Source organism: Penicillium oxalicum, chromosome III (genome assembly GCF_001723175.1).
Source record: "Penicillium oxalicum strain HP7-1 chromosome III, whole genome shotgun sequence".
NCBI lineage: Eukaryota > Fungi > Ascomycota > Eurotiomycetes > Eurotiales > Aspergillaceae > Penicillium > Penicillium oxalicum.
Window position 1 is genome coordinate 13113 of NC_064652.1, and position 16605 is coordinate 29717.

Below are 16605 nucleotides of genomic sequence, written 5' to 3' on the forward strand. Positions count from 1 at the left end.
ACTGGGTCCTGCATCAGATCGGCAGTTTCCGCTCGAGATCATCTTCAGGCCGGTCGCAATGTATGTGCGTACGCGATTTACTCCAGACTTTGAGGAGGGGCAGGCATCGCACCGAGTCTGGGGGTCTACAGAAGCCTATGCATTGCGTATATTCGGTGCAATCATCAGGAGCGGAGGTGAGTAGAGTGCCACAATGCAGGCTCTTATAAATACCTCCGTAAGATCAACCAGATTGACAAGTTGGAAAGAATTAAATTATCCGGTGCGCATACGCTCAACGCTGGTGCAACAGCCGTCACGATGCACGTCCTGGCCCCCCTCATTCTGCTTGTGACGTCTGTCGCCGCCTTGCAAAGCCCACACCGAAAGAACAAGGTTGCGGCCCATGCCATCGCAACTTCCAGTCGCAAGAGGAGCGCTCCCAAGGCTGAGACCAATTTTCAATTCCGAAACAACGTGACTGAGAGTGAGTCGCTATTCGTGCTCGATAGCCTCATGTAAAGGCGATGGGGGCTCATGACTATGGCTAATCATGAATATCAAGAGTTTTTCGTTGATGGAACAAATTTCCCCAATGTCACCTTTGACATTGGCGAAAGCTACGCTGGTCTCCTCCCCAATACGCCGCACGGCAACTCCAGCTTGTTCTTCTGGTTCTTTCCGTCGACAAATTCAAAGGCCAAGAAAGAGGTGAGTTGGCTGTATCGCTGTCCGTCCGTGAAGGAAACAACGGGGAAAGTGCAGAGGCTAATCCCGGTCATCCATCAATGCAGATCACAATTTGGTTGAATGGTGGACCAGGCTGTAGCTCTTTGGCTGGGCTGCTTCAAGAAAATGGACCGTTCCTGTGGCAGCCAGGCACATACGAGCCCTTCGAGAATCTGTTCGCTTGGAACAAGTTGACGAATATGGTCTACATTGACCAGCCTGCTGGCACAGGATACTCACCTGGTCCATCCACTGTGGAGAATGAGTACGATGTTTCCAACCAATTTAACGACTTTTGGCGGAGATTCATCGATACCTTTCATATGCAAGGATACAAGATATACATCACAGGCGAGAGCTACGCCGGGCAGTATATCCCGTACATTGCCTCCGGCATGTTAGATCAGGAAGATCGGGAACATTTCAACCTCAAGGGCATTCAGCTCATCGATCCATCAATCAACGAGGATAACGTGATGATATACGGTACGCCTTCCATTCCTAGCTCATCTCTCTATATGATACATTTTTCGCAGAGCTGACAGATGCCCTGCCACAGCTCCCGCAGTTCCGGCCCTCAACTACTTCTCTCCCGTGTTCAATCTGAACGAGACTTTTATGAAGCATATCAACGAGCGTGCACACAAATGCGGATATAATAAGTTCCTCGATGAGGCGCTCACATATCCGCCCCCCAAGAACTTCCCCACTGCGCCTGACCCCACTCGTGAAGGATGCGACGTCTGGGATCAAGTGGTTGTGGCAGCCACCTTTGTCAATCCCTGCTTCAATTTCTATCACCTCACGGATGTTTGTCCTTTCCAGTGGAATGTCATGGGCTTCCCGTCTCTGGCTGGGGGTCCGAACAACTACTTCAACCGATCAGATGTTCAAAAGGCTCTCCATGTTGGGCCCACTAACTATGCTATTTGCGGGGGTCCAATCTTCCATCATGGAGACGAATCAGTCCCTAGTGCGCTTGGACCACTTCCCAGTGTGATTGAACGCACGAATAACGTCCTCATTGCTCATGCTTGGGGAGACTATCTCCTCTTCTTGAACGGAACGTTGGCCACGATCCAGAATATGACATGGAACGGGGCTCAAGGCTTCCAGAAGCCCCCAGTGGAAGATCTCTTTGTGCCATACACGGATTCGGTCTCTGCGATTGCAAATGGCAACCCACAAATCCCCTTCACGGCAGATGGTGGCGCCGGTATTCTGGGTACAGCTCACACCGAGCGTGGGCTGACTTTCAGTAGTGTCTTTGGATCAGGACACGGTAAGAATTACCGACCGCTTTGATTCAATCGCCTATAGACCCCGCTCTTTCGCATCGACGTTTTCTGCCTTTGCGCATTTTGAATGTTCTATGGAACTTTTGCTGATACCAAGTCTTGCTCTCCCCTCAGAAATCCCCGAATATACGCCTGGCGCAGCCTATCGGCACCTTGAGTTCCTGCTTGGCCGTATCGACAGCCTTCAAGACAAGAGTCCGTTCACAGCCTTGTAGTTTGCTGTCAAGGGCTTAGCAGAACACCAGAATGATATACTGTCTGGTGAATAAGCCATATCAGCCAATCGAAGAGGCAGTTCTCGTGTATCGAAGAGAACAGACTGTGGAAGGAAATATGCCATTCGGAATACGGGAATCACAGTTGCGATAGACCAGTGTTGTAGCTAGTCAATAATTGAAACCCTTTGCAGAATGCAGACTTCGAAGGAAGCCCTTCTATCAAAATGGATTATCCCACTGAAATTGTGCATGCGACAACACCTCTTCATCATGCAGATGATTGCCACGGATTAGCTCAAATTGTGGATTTCAGTCCAAATTACCGCATTGGGCCCCCTGTGTTGTGCCTCAGGCCTTAACAGTGACGAAGACAACTTCAGGGAGGCGCGGGCTCCCAACGGGGACTAGCGGCGCCGGCAGTTGTGGACTCAGCCCATCAGTCGTCCTCGTCTGCTTGTCCAGTCAACGCTGTGCACAAGGGATTGTTGACGTGAAATAGAGCCACTCTCGTCTCTCTGGCCTTTTCCCGCCTGACTAAGAGCCAGAAAAAATGTAAAAGCCCCCACCGCAGTGAATATACAGCCTTGGTCTTGAGGAACCTGCACCCGCTGAAATTGGAATACAAATAGCAAAGGCGCCACAGTGGTCAGACAGCGCCCTACTTCGTTCAAGACGTTTCAGTCTAGGTTTCCGTGCTTTCTTTCTGCATTCTTTGGGACATCACAACCATCGCCCTTCTCTCAGCCAGACAAGCCGGTGTCCCAGTGGTTCATGAAATGGAGCTGTCACTACCCCTGCCTAACCAATCAATATATTTGACGGCAATTCCACAGTCGCTGGGTGCGATTGAGAGCGAGCGTCTGCAACTTCGACCCATCTGTGCTGACGATGCTGCTGCAATCCTGGCTATTCGCTCGAGGCCCGAGGTCGCGAAGAATAAGTACGTGAAAATAGTGATCTTTCAGTAGGTATGCAGGCGTGGTACCGAGGAATTGACACTTTTTGCGATCACTTCAGCGACCCAAAAGAACCTTTCAAATCTTTAGATGAGGTGTACGAATGGATGGCCAGCAAAGTTTTTGATGGGGGCCCTCCAGGAATCACTGGACTCTCATTTACTTTGGCCATCCTCGACAAATCAATCTCGCAGCCGGAAAAGCAGGTGATCGGGTACGTGGGGGTGAATACACTGACACCATGCCCGATGCTTGGGTATTCGTTGCTCCCAGAAGCATGGGGCAAAGGATATGCGACAGAAGCATTGCGTCTTTTACTCGAGAAATGGTGGGATCTACCTCGGCGCGAGAGCACTGGGAAGGGAGATGACCCTGAGAGAATTTTTGCCATTTGTGAAAAGGCTAATCTCGGGAGCTCGGGAGTCCTTCGCAAATGTGGATTTCAGCTTGTTGCCGAGGGGTATTTCGAGTCGGATGAATTGCAATTATGGGGTCTTGCGCAGCCCACCTCGGCGTAAGCTCTTTTGTAGCTTGCAATGGGGGTTAACCACACGTCTTTCAAACTCCATGTTCCACTATAACACTTTCAATACAAGGGGCAGTTACCTCCCGAGGTGATTTGATGATTCGAGTGCCATGATCCAGGAAGACTGCTCACCTCACTATCAAGTAGCTGAGTCTGCACTTGTCCTCTCACGTCTTGGGTTGGTCATGAACCCGTAGAGGGATTAGCACCTCGTTTTCGAACTCTATTTGAAGTAACAGGGCTGCAGTTCGGGAGACGGAGACCTGACTACGGAGATCACGAGAGCTAAAAATCTGTCCACTTCACCATGGTGGTCACTGGAGTAGTAGACAACAACATAGCACCTGAGTATTGGAGTATGTCGTGCGGTCCGTTGTTCTTGGCCCTGTCAAAGGTGGCCACTTTGCGTGAACAGGGGTCGAGGCGGGGACTGTTATTGGGCCAAAAATATAAGCACCAACCTTTTATTCGATTAGTTCCCCACCGACGTATATGGAGACTTTCGAGTACCAAAGGAGGATATAGAAATACGCGCCAAGTTCCATTGGCCCTTTGTTTTCGATCGTTTCAGGCAGAGAACAGAATGAGCCTGAGTGCTCTTCACATGCTCCAAGATATATCTGGACGAGGATTACCTGATTCGCATTCAAAGCTGGATGCTTTGGCATCAGTGTCCAGGCAAGTGGCTGCACATTAAAAGTACCCAGGCATGAACCTATGCTGAATTTGAACCATTCACATCGTGCATAGATATGTGGACCGGGATGCAGATCGTAATTCCAATCTACATCAAGGCCAGAATAATATGGCTTTGTACGAGAGAATGTTTCATGGAGCACTGATCGACTGGGCCAACGTGCAGATGCAAATATCAATGTCTTAGTAGGTCAAATGTGCCGACTAGGGGAAGGGCTGAAGGGAGGGATTCTTCCGAACACGGAAAAAATCGACCGCCGCCTCCCGTGACACCGTGTCGGAGATCTTTTCATTTACAACAGTCATCCAGTCACACCCCACATACCGGCTGTGAGGTTTGACCCATTCGAAACATATTCGCTAGTCTCTGCGGTAGTCCTTTGGTCATCATTGATGATGATCTGAGCCTGGCACCCCCTCATCAAGAATGCTCAATTATGAGAATGCTTCACCGCATGTGTTTCTCCGATGTTGGTGGGGGAGGCAGCGCGCGGCATCGAGAACCCGAGGCAATGATCCACTTCGAAAGCACCTGAACCCCAGACAAACCACGGACCATAGTGTGATCATCTACCCAAGACAAACGAAAGAATCCGGGGCGCGATGGAAGGGGAGCCAAAACCACAAGTGTGATTGGAAGGGTGACAAAGCACAGACTGCTGATCCCGGCCCACCACGACTGAGATCGCCGTCACCCCGGAAGGTAAACCGCTTTCTGATGCGGAGGAACAACGTAGGCAACGAGGCACCGGCACCTACCGAGGAATTTTCGCACGGTATCCACAGACGCACTAAGCTTCAATTGGACTGAAATGGCCGAGATAGAATAGCCGATCAGTACTTGATCCTAGGCCACATGACAGCACAGTCGGAGTTCATGTGGACTCATGACGATCTTGCGCGGTTCAAGCAGGGAGAAAAACTGGTGCAAGTCATATATTATGGACCAGGCACCCCCCGTCTCAACATCTCTTTTTAGAGAAAACGAATTTATCCTCGAATCATACATATTTGGATCTGCATTTAGTGATACATACTTCCGATTTTGATCTTGTTCCTGGACCGATACTTTTTCAATTCGCGCTCTTCAACACAGTTGCGACCTTCTTCCCTACCAATCCCTTCCTAGTGTGCCGTTCTTTCATTGAGGCCTACTCAACTTGACTGAAGATGGCTGCAGAAGGTCCTAAGCCCGGTTTCCTAGGAAACTTGAACGGAAATCAAGAAGCAAAATTGCAAAGTTTGTGGTCGATTCTTCTCAGGGCCGCCGAGTCACCATCGGGCGAAGAGCCCCCTAGGGCCTCGGTGGAGAGATCCAGTAGCCCAAATCCACAACAGCGTCGGCACTCGCTGCTTGGTCGCACCCAGAGCAATTTATCCGATAAATCGTCAGCGACTCCATCAGGTCAACAGAAGGTTACGGCATACCTCAGGGAGATTGGCATGGGCGCTCAGGAGACAAAGATGATTCAGAGCTCTTTATCACAGATATCTTCGCTCGAGCTCAGAGGGGGGATCCTGAACCTGTTGAAACACGATAATCCCGATGCCATGCTGCTCCGATTCCTGCGTGCTCGAAAGTGGGACGTTCCAAAAGCCTTTGCGATGATGATGGCCGCCATTGTTTGGCGGGTAAAGGAGATGCATGTCGATGACGACGTCATGGCTAAGGGCGAGTTGCACGCCTTGCAGCAGGAGCGGAGCGCCACAATTGCGGCTGAAAAGAAGGCCGGCCAAGACTTTCTCGCACAAATGCGCATGGGGAAGGCATTTGTGCACGGAACAGACAAGCTTGGCCGGCCAATCGTGGTGATCAAGGTCCGCTTGCATAAGCCAGGCGCACAGAGTGAGGAAACGCTGGAGAGATTCATTGTACATGTCATCGAATCTGTCCGTTTGACTCTCTCGCCTCCGGTCGAGACAGCGGTAAGTACTCTTCGGCTTTATGCTTGAGATCGAGTGCGTGTCTGCTCACTGTTAATTTTCCAATGGACAGGCCGTGGTGTTTGATATGACCGGATTCGGACTCTCGAACATGGTAAGCTCCGACATCTATTGCTTCACGTGAATCGGCATTTGCGACAGAGAGCAAAACTGAATGAAAAACTTTCTCAAGGAATATCCACCCGTCAAGTTTATTCTGAAATGCTTCGAAGCCAATTACCCAGAGTGTTTAGGAGTTTTGCTCATTCACAATGCCCCTTGGGTGTTCTCAGGTATGGAAGACTTCACTCACCAGAAAGATAGACCATTGGACTGGGTCGCGGTTGTGATCGGCGGGCTTACCTAGTAAACACTATTCAGGAATCTGGAGAATTATCCGCGGCTGGATGGATCCGGATATTGCTGCCAAGGTCAATTTCACCAACAACGTCAATGATGTGACCAAATTCATTGCGCGTGATCAGCTAGTTGAGGAGCTGGGGGGCTCTGAAAAATGGAAGTACACGTATATCGAGCCCGATGAGAACGAAAACCGACGGATGGAGGACACCATCACTCGAGACGCACTCTTGCAGGAGCGCCAAGAAATCGGTGAGGAATTCTTAACCGCAACCTCAGACTGGATCGATGCGAGTAAGAACATGGACGACGGTAAATTGCAATCCGCACAGAGCCAGCGAGCGTATCTGGCAGAGCGGTTGAGAATCAATCATTGGAAGGTCGACCCCTACACAAGGGCGCGTCTATGTCTTGACCGGGAGGGTGTTATTCGAGAGGGGGGGAAGATTGCTTTCTATGGCAACCCAGACGAGACAGTAGAGGCAAAGAGCGCTGCACTTGAGAAAGCAACCGAGGTGCAACTTCTTGAAAGGTTAAAGCTAACATCTGAAGGGACAACGGTATGACGAAGCGATCTGTCAGAGCAATGCAAGCTTTAGTTCACAAGAGAAAATTGAGCCCCTTGATTTAATAGTTTTGCAGGCCATATTGTGTGCACCTCATATTTGAGAAAATTGATACCTTCGACCATGGTATGTCGGCCAGAAATAAATTATTACGAAGTGCTCCAGGCGATGAATACACTCTCCGCGTTCTCGGGGAGAGGGGGGTTCTACCGTAGAACCTCTGCACTACATACGACTGAATGGAAGTGAGTCAAGCTCCCAGATGGACAATTCAGCTGCCACCAACCCTATTTCGGTTATAGCCCGATAGCTCTGTGTCGAAGCGTAGAGCCGGGCGTTGTCATTTCCTGAAAATAAATAATCATCTGCGATATCATTTTGTGACCCCCACTCACCTTCCAGTCACTTTGATTCCGGGCATCTATGAGGAACATCAAGTCATGTTGACCGCATTGATGGGCCATTCTAACAAAATCGAAATTTATGGATGGGCAATGATTTGTGACAAAGACTGTCAATGCGTAGTATGTTCCGGTGTAGAATGCAACAAATGGCTGGGCTGGTAATCAGCTCACAGCGGTATTGTGAGTTTGATAATTGAAACGCGCGCGCGAGAGAGAGAGAGATTGACTAAAAAAGGGAAAAGACAGGTCAAGTGATGGACCTGATAGAGCGCATGGTGTTTTCTAATATTCCTCTGCGGACAAAACACCAGAATCACCAAGGAGCCGGGGTCATGTCTGAGCCTGAACAGTGGGCAGACCATTAGCGTGGCCATTAGGAGCGAGGTCCTTGAGCTCGCTCGTCAGTCCCGTCCTCAACACTCCGTCGTTGACCCCAGCGGCATTCTCGATTGGCTTCGAGCCATTGGTCTCGGGCTCTTGCACGGGCTCTGGCACGGCCTCCTCCGTGGTAGTGTTGACAGTGTAACCGGTGTCACTGGCATCGACATAAGCCTCAATACCAGCACCGTTGCGAGGGTACTCCGCCATGAGGGCCTTGTGGCGACGGAGAGCAGCCGCCATCTCCTGGTCAGTAACGTCATTCAGGAATTTGCAGCTCCCCAGGGGGCTTGGCACGGCCGCACGGAGCAAGCCGTCACGTGTCTTGAGAATAGCCGCCGTGGCCTTGGCAAGGATATCCTCATTGAACAGCTCGTGGTCCATGGACAGCCCACAACGGGAGAAGAGCTTCAAGATTCTGCGGTGCTCCTCGTCACTCAGCAAGCCACGAATATTGGCCAGAGTGGCAGAGTAGGCCATGTCGATGGAGATAGCGTGGCCATGACGGAGAGGGGTTGGTGGCGTGAGCTGTTGGGCTGTCAGCGACCATGCTTTCATAAGACCCATGGTGAACAAAGACACATACCTCGTGCAGGGGTGACCATGTGTGACCATAGGCAATGACTCGGTCAAGACCGATCTCGTGGAGGTTGGGAGTCTCCAGCTTCAGCATCTCAAAGATGCCGTTCCTGTTGATTTCATCGGCGGCCTTTCTCACTTCCTCGTTCTGACCAGCGCGTCCGAACTTGGTGGAGATCAGCTGCTCACAATACTTGTCGAGCAAGTCAAATGTGGGCAAGTGCGCACAGCTGGAGATCTTGATGAGCTCGGCGAATCCATTTCGCACTTGAGCCTCCGGCAGAGTGCGGAGGAATCCAAAGTCGAGGAAGGTGTGGATTGGCGCGTGGTAGGCACCGAGGCGATTCTTATAGTTGCCGTAGTTGACAGCAACCTTGATGCTGACACTGGCGTCGATCAGGCCAATGACGGTTGTGGGAATGCGGATGTAGTTGGTGTTCCGTCGGTATGCGGCGCAGGCGAATCTATTTCATTGTCACGAAATTGTCAGTCAGACTGCTCTGCAGGCTCAAGTGTCTGGCAACTGATTGGCATTCCTTTCACTCACCCAGCTACGTCGGTCACCAAACCGCCACCCTAGGAGCAAAAAAGACGTCAGCATATGAGTCGCACCCTGACGAAGACTTGAGAGAGTAACAGAGATCTCGGGAGACGACTTACGACAACCAGGACGGGCTCCTTGCGGATGATTCCAAAGTCGGTCATGGAGTCCACAATCTGAGTAAATGTCTCCAGGGACTTGGCCTTCTCGCCAATCATGGTCTGGTGAATCTTCAGTTCGATGTTGTGATGCTTGAAGTAGTCTTGCATCTTCTGGCCATAGATGTCATAGATGTTCTTGTCCATGATGGCCAAGCAACGACCCCATCGCTCATACAAGTGAGCCAGCTGATTGTTCTGAGTCTCAAAGACACCATCCAAGAACGTAAAGTCGTATTCAATTTTCTCGTATCCCTCCACGTGGAAACCACTCTTTGTCTCCACGACAGAAGCCTTGAGGTCCGACATGTTTAATACGTGAATAGAGTGTGAACAACCTTTGAATGAGACTTGTTCAGGGGGAAAAATAGACAGTTTGTTGAGTCGCCAACGTCCATTTGGCCCGGGCCCATGTCACTTATATACCCCCTCCACTGTCTCAAAATCGCTCACATGGCCTGTATTGCCCGGTGTACCCGAGGTTGGACGAAGCATCCATCGTGAATGGTCCACGTTCCATCTTCCTCTACGTCTGGAAAGCGGCATCCGAATTGGTCATGGCTTCCCAAAGACTTGGAGCAAGATGATTCGTAACGGGGTCTTTTTCACGCCATATTTGGGAATTTTCGACTGACTCCTCTTTCCAAAAGGAGAAGAACAACGAAATGTCAATTTCACGATATTTTTTCACCTTGAATGGCCATGAAGATCTGGGAAAGAAAGCCGAAAAGGGCAGGTACCCAAACAGAACAGGCCTGAACAATGCATTGTGCACCTAGTCGAGCATCAGGCCTGATTTAGCACTGCGAGTTTCGGAGGATCTGTACGAAGATCCATCGTGATAGGAGATAAGATCCGCTGAGTTTTGGCTTTCCATGTTTCATGCATGCATCTCGCAGGCAGAATACGTTGCCAACATTTTATGGTGAGGTCATGCAGGGGCCCGCCAGGCGATCCTCGACAAAGCGAGGCCTTTTTTGACTCAACACAGTTGATCATCCAGTTGAGGGACATCTACTGCACATGTCCAAGCAAGAGTGGATTTGACCAGAGTCCACTGGCACAAAGACTCACAGACTTCAAAGGTTATTCCGAACAGTATTGCAGCGACACGTTGAAAATCAGGTTTCCGTGAGGGGTAGAAGCTTTGCAAGGTCTCCATGCCATCGATCTCGCTCGATTCAACCCCCAGTGTAGAGAATATTTGAAATTTCCCGCGCCAATAGTGGAGCTTTACTGGATCAGGTACCATGTAGATTCAACCACAGACCTAGCCTGCCCGGTGGAATTTCCGCTCCAGGTCTTCGAGTTGCATGGAGACATGTGCTCCGTGAGGGGTGCGCGGATTCGGCCATGCATTGACAATCGACGTAATTTGCTGTACAGAGCAAAGTATGACGGCTCATGTCATGCCACATTGCTCTTCAGATGAAACCCTCTCATTCCTGAAGGGGGAAATAATAATAAAATTGTGGGTTTTCTCCGCTCACTGAGGGGACCCGACACGAAGACACCGCTCAACTGTGCTGTACCACCCCCGGATCGTTCTCGTGCCGGTTCTTGGCTTTGTAGAAATTCCAGGATCAATCTTTGCGAGCGCTTAAACAGAAGCTCAGTCATTCATTTTGCTTTCGTTCATCTTTCTTGTCAGACGAAGCTCTAGGAAGAAATATACAATCCTCCCCCAGGGATCTACTACAATGACAGACGCTGGATTTGACAAGACCAAGGCCTACGCGGCTCAAGAGGAAGGCACTGGATACTTTGACGATGGCCGTGAGATTGAACTATTGCATTTCGTTTACGCGCATCCAGATCTGGACAATATCCGGGGGTCACCTGAAAAAGTCCTCAGGGCAATTGATGAATTTGGCCGGACCAAGAAATATCTCATGAACGTTGGCGAGGACAAGGGACGAATTGTCTGCGACTTGATCCAAGAAGTCAAGCCCAAGACCATGGTGAGTTGATGTCACCATGCCCCCACATTTTCAAAATCGCCGATGGATTGACGGTCAATACGCTCTCAGGTCGAGTTGGGGGGATACGTTGGCTACTCATGCATCCTCTTCGGTAACATGCTCGCCAAAGTGGGCGGCCAGCGTTACTTCAGCCTCGAGATGAATCCCGAATTTGCCGCCGTTATCATGTCTTTGGTCCACCTGGCAGGCCTCTCGCACATCGTCGAGGTCGTCGTTGGGCCCAGCGATGCCTCCCTTGCGCGTCTGCACGCAGAAGGACAATTGCAACTCATCGATCTTTTGTTCCTCGACCACTACAAACCCGCATACACCACCGATTTGAAGCTGTGTGAAGAGTTGAAGCTTGTGCGGCCGGGCTCAGTTCTCGCCGCGGACAACGTCATCAAGCCCGGAAACCCAACTTACCTCGATTACGTGCGCAGCAATGTGAATCAAAAACGGGCCAAGCTTGGTGAGATCCACCGGGGTGAAGAGTTGCCCGAGGATACTGTCGACCAGTACAAGAAGCGTTATGCCACAATGCAATTCAACAAAAGCCCCGGCAATCCCAATCTCGTGTACGAAAGCAAAATCGTCCACAGTTTCGAGCCCACGGGCGTTCCGGTACAGCAAGAACCCGAGCTCTGGCGCTGTCAACTGCGAGGCTAATCAATTTTTAGGACGGCGTTGAAATCACTCGATGCGTGGGCGAAGACGTGCAGTAGCTCCATCCCGAAGCTGCCCATGGCGGCGATCATGACTGGCCGGTCTACCAATGTCGGACACTTTGCTGATCATTAGATTTTTCGAAGTCATCAACGAACGGATTAGAAATTATCTGATTTGCTGGCTTTACTGGACTTCCCTTTTTTTCCCCCTCATTTTGTTTTGTAAACAATGGCCTACCCTCGCTATGACCCCTACAGCCGCGGGGTTCATGTCCGTCGTGGACAAGTAAATCTTCAGCGACCTTGGAGCTTGGATGGATCCACTCTGTCTGGTTGCCCCGCCAAAGCAGAAAAAGGGAAAAAATTAAATCAAATATTGGAAATCATAAATCTGAAAAATGTAAATGAAATTAATTCATCAATCAATTCATGACACGACACAGAACTGGAACGGCGAGGAAAAGGAGACAACAAGTAGACAGGTGGGGGAGACGCTAGTGAGAACGACAGAAGACGAAGTCAAAATCAAATCAGATAAAACCAAAAGGAGAAGTCCGGACCACAACCAGGCGGTAATCTGGACCGATCGCGCGCGTGGATAACAGTAGCGAAAGACCAACGCCTCACATTTCGGTGCAGACTTTGAGCTTCGCGGCGAGCTCAGTCTAGTTGCGTGTAAACAGGCACCGCTTTCAAGGAACCAGATTTTGGTGGGGAAGCAGACTGCATGACCATGACGTGTTCCAGCGAGCGAACGATATCATGTCCGTGTCCGATTCATTTGATCCAGCTTGTACACATTCATATCCAAAGCCTTGGTCTCTTTGATCTAGTCGATCATCATCTTCGTGCCACATTTTGTCCACTATGGAAGGCGGACCTACTCCCTTCTTCTACAGACACGTGCCGAAGAATGTGCTACTTGTTCTGTTGAGCGTTCTATGCCTGCCTTTCTCCTTGGGACTGACAGCCATTGCCCTTTTGCTCCGCGGCTGGCAAAAGCCGAATCCATCAAAAGAGGGAGGCATTCATAGCGGCCACAAGACAATCTTGGTGACGGGTATCTCTATGACCAAAGGCCTGACTATTGCTCGCCTCTTAGCTCAAAGCACCCCCCACCGCATCATAGCTGCCGACACCGAGTCCGTGCCGTTCACGTCGCCGGGACGATATTCCCGCTCCATCGCCAAATTCTACGCAATCGAGGAGCCCATCAATCACAAAAAAAGTCATTACATTCAGACTCTGCTGAACATTCTCAAATCCGAGAGGGTGAACCTCTGGATCAGTTGCAGCAGCGTAACTGACGCCATTGAGGATGGTGAAGTCATGAAGATCGCGCAAGAGATGCTCGGGTCCAACTTCAAGGCTGTCCAGTTCGACCGTGACGCGGTGGAGAAGCTCCATGAGAAGGACTTGCTTATGGACTATCTCCGCAGCCTGGGACTGGCGATACCCGAGTCCCATCGATGCACCTCGGTGGGCCAGGTGGAGCAGATCCTGAGTGGAGTGGCCGCGCGCGATGGATCGGGAGATGGTAGTCAAAAGAGATTCATCTTGAAGCCTATCGGCGTGGACGACAAGGCCAGGGCCCAGATGATGACCTTGTTGCCCTTGGCTCGCGGTGGGCCAGCCGCGACCAGCTCGTATTTGGAATCGCTCAACATTTCTCCTGAACGGCCTTTCCAACTTCAGCAATTCATCCAGGGTCCCGAGTACTGCACTCACTCGTTGGTGGTTCAGGGTCGGGTGAAAGCGTTTGTTGCCTGTCCGTCCTCCGACTTGCTCATGCATTATCAGGCCCTTCCACCCAACTCAGCCTTGAATCAGAAGATGCTGGAGTTCACTGAACAAGTGTGCCGTCACGAAGGTGAGTCCTTTAGCGGCCACCTGAGCTTTGACTTCCTTGCGGAAGAGACCGGCGAGGATGCCACATTGTACCCTATTGAGTGCAATCCACGCGCTCACACGGCAGTTGTTCTCTTCCGAGACACTCCTCAGATGGCCCGCGCCTACCTGTCCCTCTTTACAGGTCGTGATGTCCCAGAATCGGATGTTCTCGCCACTCCAGCTTCCCCCGTGGACGATTACTACTGGATCGGTCACGATCTGGTCACCTTCCTCATCATTCCTGTTCTAGCCTTTGCTTGTGGAGCTGGTAGCTTCTCGGAGGTGCAGAAAGGACTGAAAACTCTCAGCTACCATCTTGTTTATTGGCGGGATGGCACCTTTGCCATCTGGGATCCACTGCCGTTCCTCATTCTGTATCATGTTTACTGGCCCATCCGGTTTGGACAGTCGCTTGCCAGAGGCCAGCAGTGGAGTCGACTCAACGTCAGCACGACCAAGATGTTCCAGTGCTAGAGCTGGCGAGGAGAGGCCCACATTCAATTCTATGAGATCTTGCACGATCTTGGATCCGGCGCCGTGAACCTTGCTCTGGGAATGATCGCCCAGCTGCCCACCTTGCCAACGTCGCTATCCGACGACACTCTTGAACTTCTCAACTAGAAAATAGACGGTCGGAGACCCCCATTCCCGATGAAGTTTTTTTCTAAAAATTCTCTTGGGCTTTTTGGTATTCCTTTTTGGTATGATTAACTCGATTGTCCGGCATCTCTCACCGAAGTGGCTGTGAACTGGGCCGACCAAGTCTTTATTTTTCCCCTTCTCCTTGTCTCTCTCTCCTCTCTTTCCGTTCCTCCCTTTCTTGCTTCTTGTGGCGCCCCCCCCCCCCCCCCCCCTCCCTCCGATCTAGAAGGCTCCGCCCGAAGTGAGACAAACGAAATTCCCGCAATGTGGTGCAAGCTCCAACGGAACGGAACGGATTCGATCGGATCGTGAAATAATTGCGGGGCTTCAGATTAGCTTCCGCCTCTCTCCAACAGTCCCCTCTTTTGATTCTTAGTTTGGCCCCGTTACCACGAGCTTCCATATAAACGATGAGGTCTTGGTATCGTGCGATCCACAAAACCAGCCTCGTCGTTCTCGTTCTTCCATTTTCAAACTCCTTTTGCCTGCTCTTCTTTTTGTGATATCGGTCCCAAATGTCTTGCATCGAGCTTGCGGAAATCTTGGATGCCCCTCTTGGAAGTGGACCGGATCAAGCGAGTCGATCTGCCCCGCTCGCATGTGATAGCGCGTGTTTGAAGCGCGCGGGCGGAGACGGACAGACGAAAGAAGGACAGACTGGGAATCCCTTCGCCAGCAACTTCCGGTCGCGCTGCCTCGTGATCTTGTCGACACCCTCTGGACAAGAATCATTAATTGCGAATAGCGCGGCTGGGTGACAAGAAGAGGGGGACGGCTGCTGCCCCTCTTCGTAATCTCCTGCATTTTCTCAACGGTCCCCCCTCGGCCACTGTCTGATCAGTTCATGTTCATTGGACTAACAAGACGCCATTGTTCATCACCTGGTCTTCTGATGAGGCATAGACTGGTGGGCTATGATTGATCCATGTCCTGGCGGTATGCACCTGCTGTAGACAATCCTCCTGCTCCCTCCGTGGCACATGCTGCATATATTGGAGTCCCTTGGGCCCTCGGAGATGGACACACACCCCAACCCAACGCTCGCGCAGGTCGCTGCTGCGCATGAAAAAATACAAGGCAAGATGCTCGAGCCTCGTGGTCCATGCGTGTTGGCACGTAACCCTTCCTGCCCTTGTTAACGGGCCAATGGAGCACAAGTGGACGCGATCACCGATTCACCACCTCGGAAACCGATCAGGGTTGGTGGAGAGGCCGTATCAAGTATATTGCTAGCACGGGCGTCAGAGCGTCGCACTGGCACATTGGCACCTTTCTCGACCCACCAATCAGCTCAGGAGGGAAAAGAAGGACCGATAGTCCTCTCGTCTCGTCGGTTGCAAAAAATTGGGAAATGACCGGAAATGGCCAAGACTTCGATCCAGCCGAGGCCAGGACCCTTTCCCATCCACCATCGACCATCGACCATCGACAATAACCCATTGAAGGTGCTGACTGACGGTAGAGGAGTAGGTAGTAGCACCGGTCAACGGCTCGAGACTCGACAGTGGCAGAGGATGAGTTTCCACGCCTGCCCCCTTCGCCAAGAGTCCCTATCCGGCGACATCCAAGCCGATCGCCATGTCCAGACCAGGGAGCCCGGTCGGAGGCACGAGAGAAAGGGGAAACCCTGGGCACAGTGGACACCGATCCAATGACGACTGAGCGCAGATCTTTTCCGATCGTTAACCTGGCCACAGTCGGCTCAGATGGTCCATGCCCTCACTGGGGATCTCGGGATCCCTCCAGAGGTAGGTGCTACTATGTTTGTAGTGCGCAGTCATATGCCTCTAATGGTATGGTTACATACTACTGAATCGCATACTGCAGTCCGCCCACCGGTCCTCTTTAGTGGGCCTAAGAGGGTAAATCATCAGCTTCAGTCAAAGTCGGGTACCTTTTTGCTCCCAAGGCACGTCCGCACGGCGTCTTGCGCAGCTCGCATTTCGCGTCCTGGTTCTCCTCGTAATGTATACTTTTGTTCGTCGTGCATCCGAATGCCGACAACCAATACAAAACTCTTCCACGTGAACAACCGCGCATGATCCTGGAGACAGTCGGTCGACTTTCACCCGCAAACCGAGCTTGATCAGCTTCCTGTGGCGTTGTTTTCTCCAATTTCTATTTGCAAGCAGG

The 16605-nt window shown here is 51.2% G+C and overlaps 5 protein-coding genes across 5 annotated transcripts; 4 read left to right on the forward strand and 1 right to left on the reverse strand.

Moving 5' to 3' along the window:
• Positions 1-300: 300 nt before the first annotated feature.
• Positions 301-3698, forward strand: POX_c03481 (Carboxypeptidase cpdS; the record flags this gene model as incomplete). The annotated part of the gene is made up of 6 exons (XM_050112377.1): positions 301-466; positions 545-690; positions 774-1194; positions 1268-1990; positions 2969-3164; positions 3242-3698. The coding sequence occupies 6 exons, from the start codon at positions 301-303 to the stop codon at positions 3696-3698; spliced, it is 2109 nt and encodes a 702-aa protein (XP_049969933.1).
• A 1874-nt stretch (positions 3699-5572) lies between these two features.
• Positions 5573-7251, forward strand: POX_c03483 (uncharacterized protein; the record flags this gene model as incomplete). Its single annotated transcript, XM_050112378.1, has 4 exons — positions 5573-6328; positions 6399-6440; positions 6519-6618; positions 6707-7251. The coding sequence occupies 4 exons, from the start codon at positions 5573-5575 to the stop codon at positions 7249-7251; spliced, it is 1443 nt and encodes a 480-aa protein (XP_049969934.1).
• A 734-nt stretch (positions 7252-7985) lies between these two features.
• Positions 7986-9620, reverse strand: POX_c03484 (Demethyl-4-deoxygadusol synthase; the record flags this gene model as incomplete). The annotated part of the gene is made up of 4 exons (XM_050112379.1): positions 7986-8561; positions 8620-9076; positions 9160-9188; positions 9273-9620. 4 exons carry the CDS (start codon positions 9618-9620, stop codon positions 7986-7988), a joined length of 1410 nt encoding a protein of 469 aa, XP_049969935.1.
• A 1391-nt stretch (positions 9621-11011) lies between these two features.
• POX_c03485 (uncharacterized protein) lies at positions 11012-11997 on the forward strand (the record flags this gene model as incomplete). Its single annotated transcript, XM_050112380.1, has 3 exons — positions 11012-11272; positions 11342-11896; positions 11953-11997. 3 exons carry the CDS (start codon positions 11012-11014, stop codon positions 11995-11997), a joined length of 861 nt encoding a protein of 286 aa, XP_049969936.1.
• An 810-nt stretch (positions 11998-12807) lies between these two features.
• On the forward strand, positions 12808-14304 carry POX_c03486 (uncharacterized protein; the record flags this gene model as incomplete). The annotated part of the gene is made up of 1 exon (XM_050112381.1): positions 12808-14304. The coding sequence occupies one exon, from the start codon at positions 12808-12810 to the stop codon at positions 14302-14304; it is 1497 nt and encodes a 498-aa protein (XP_049969937.1).
• Between the last annotated feature and the right edge of the window lie 2301 nt (positions 14305-16605).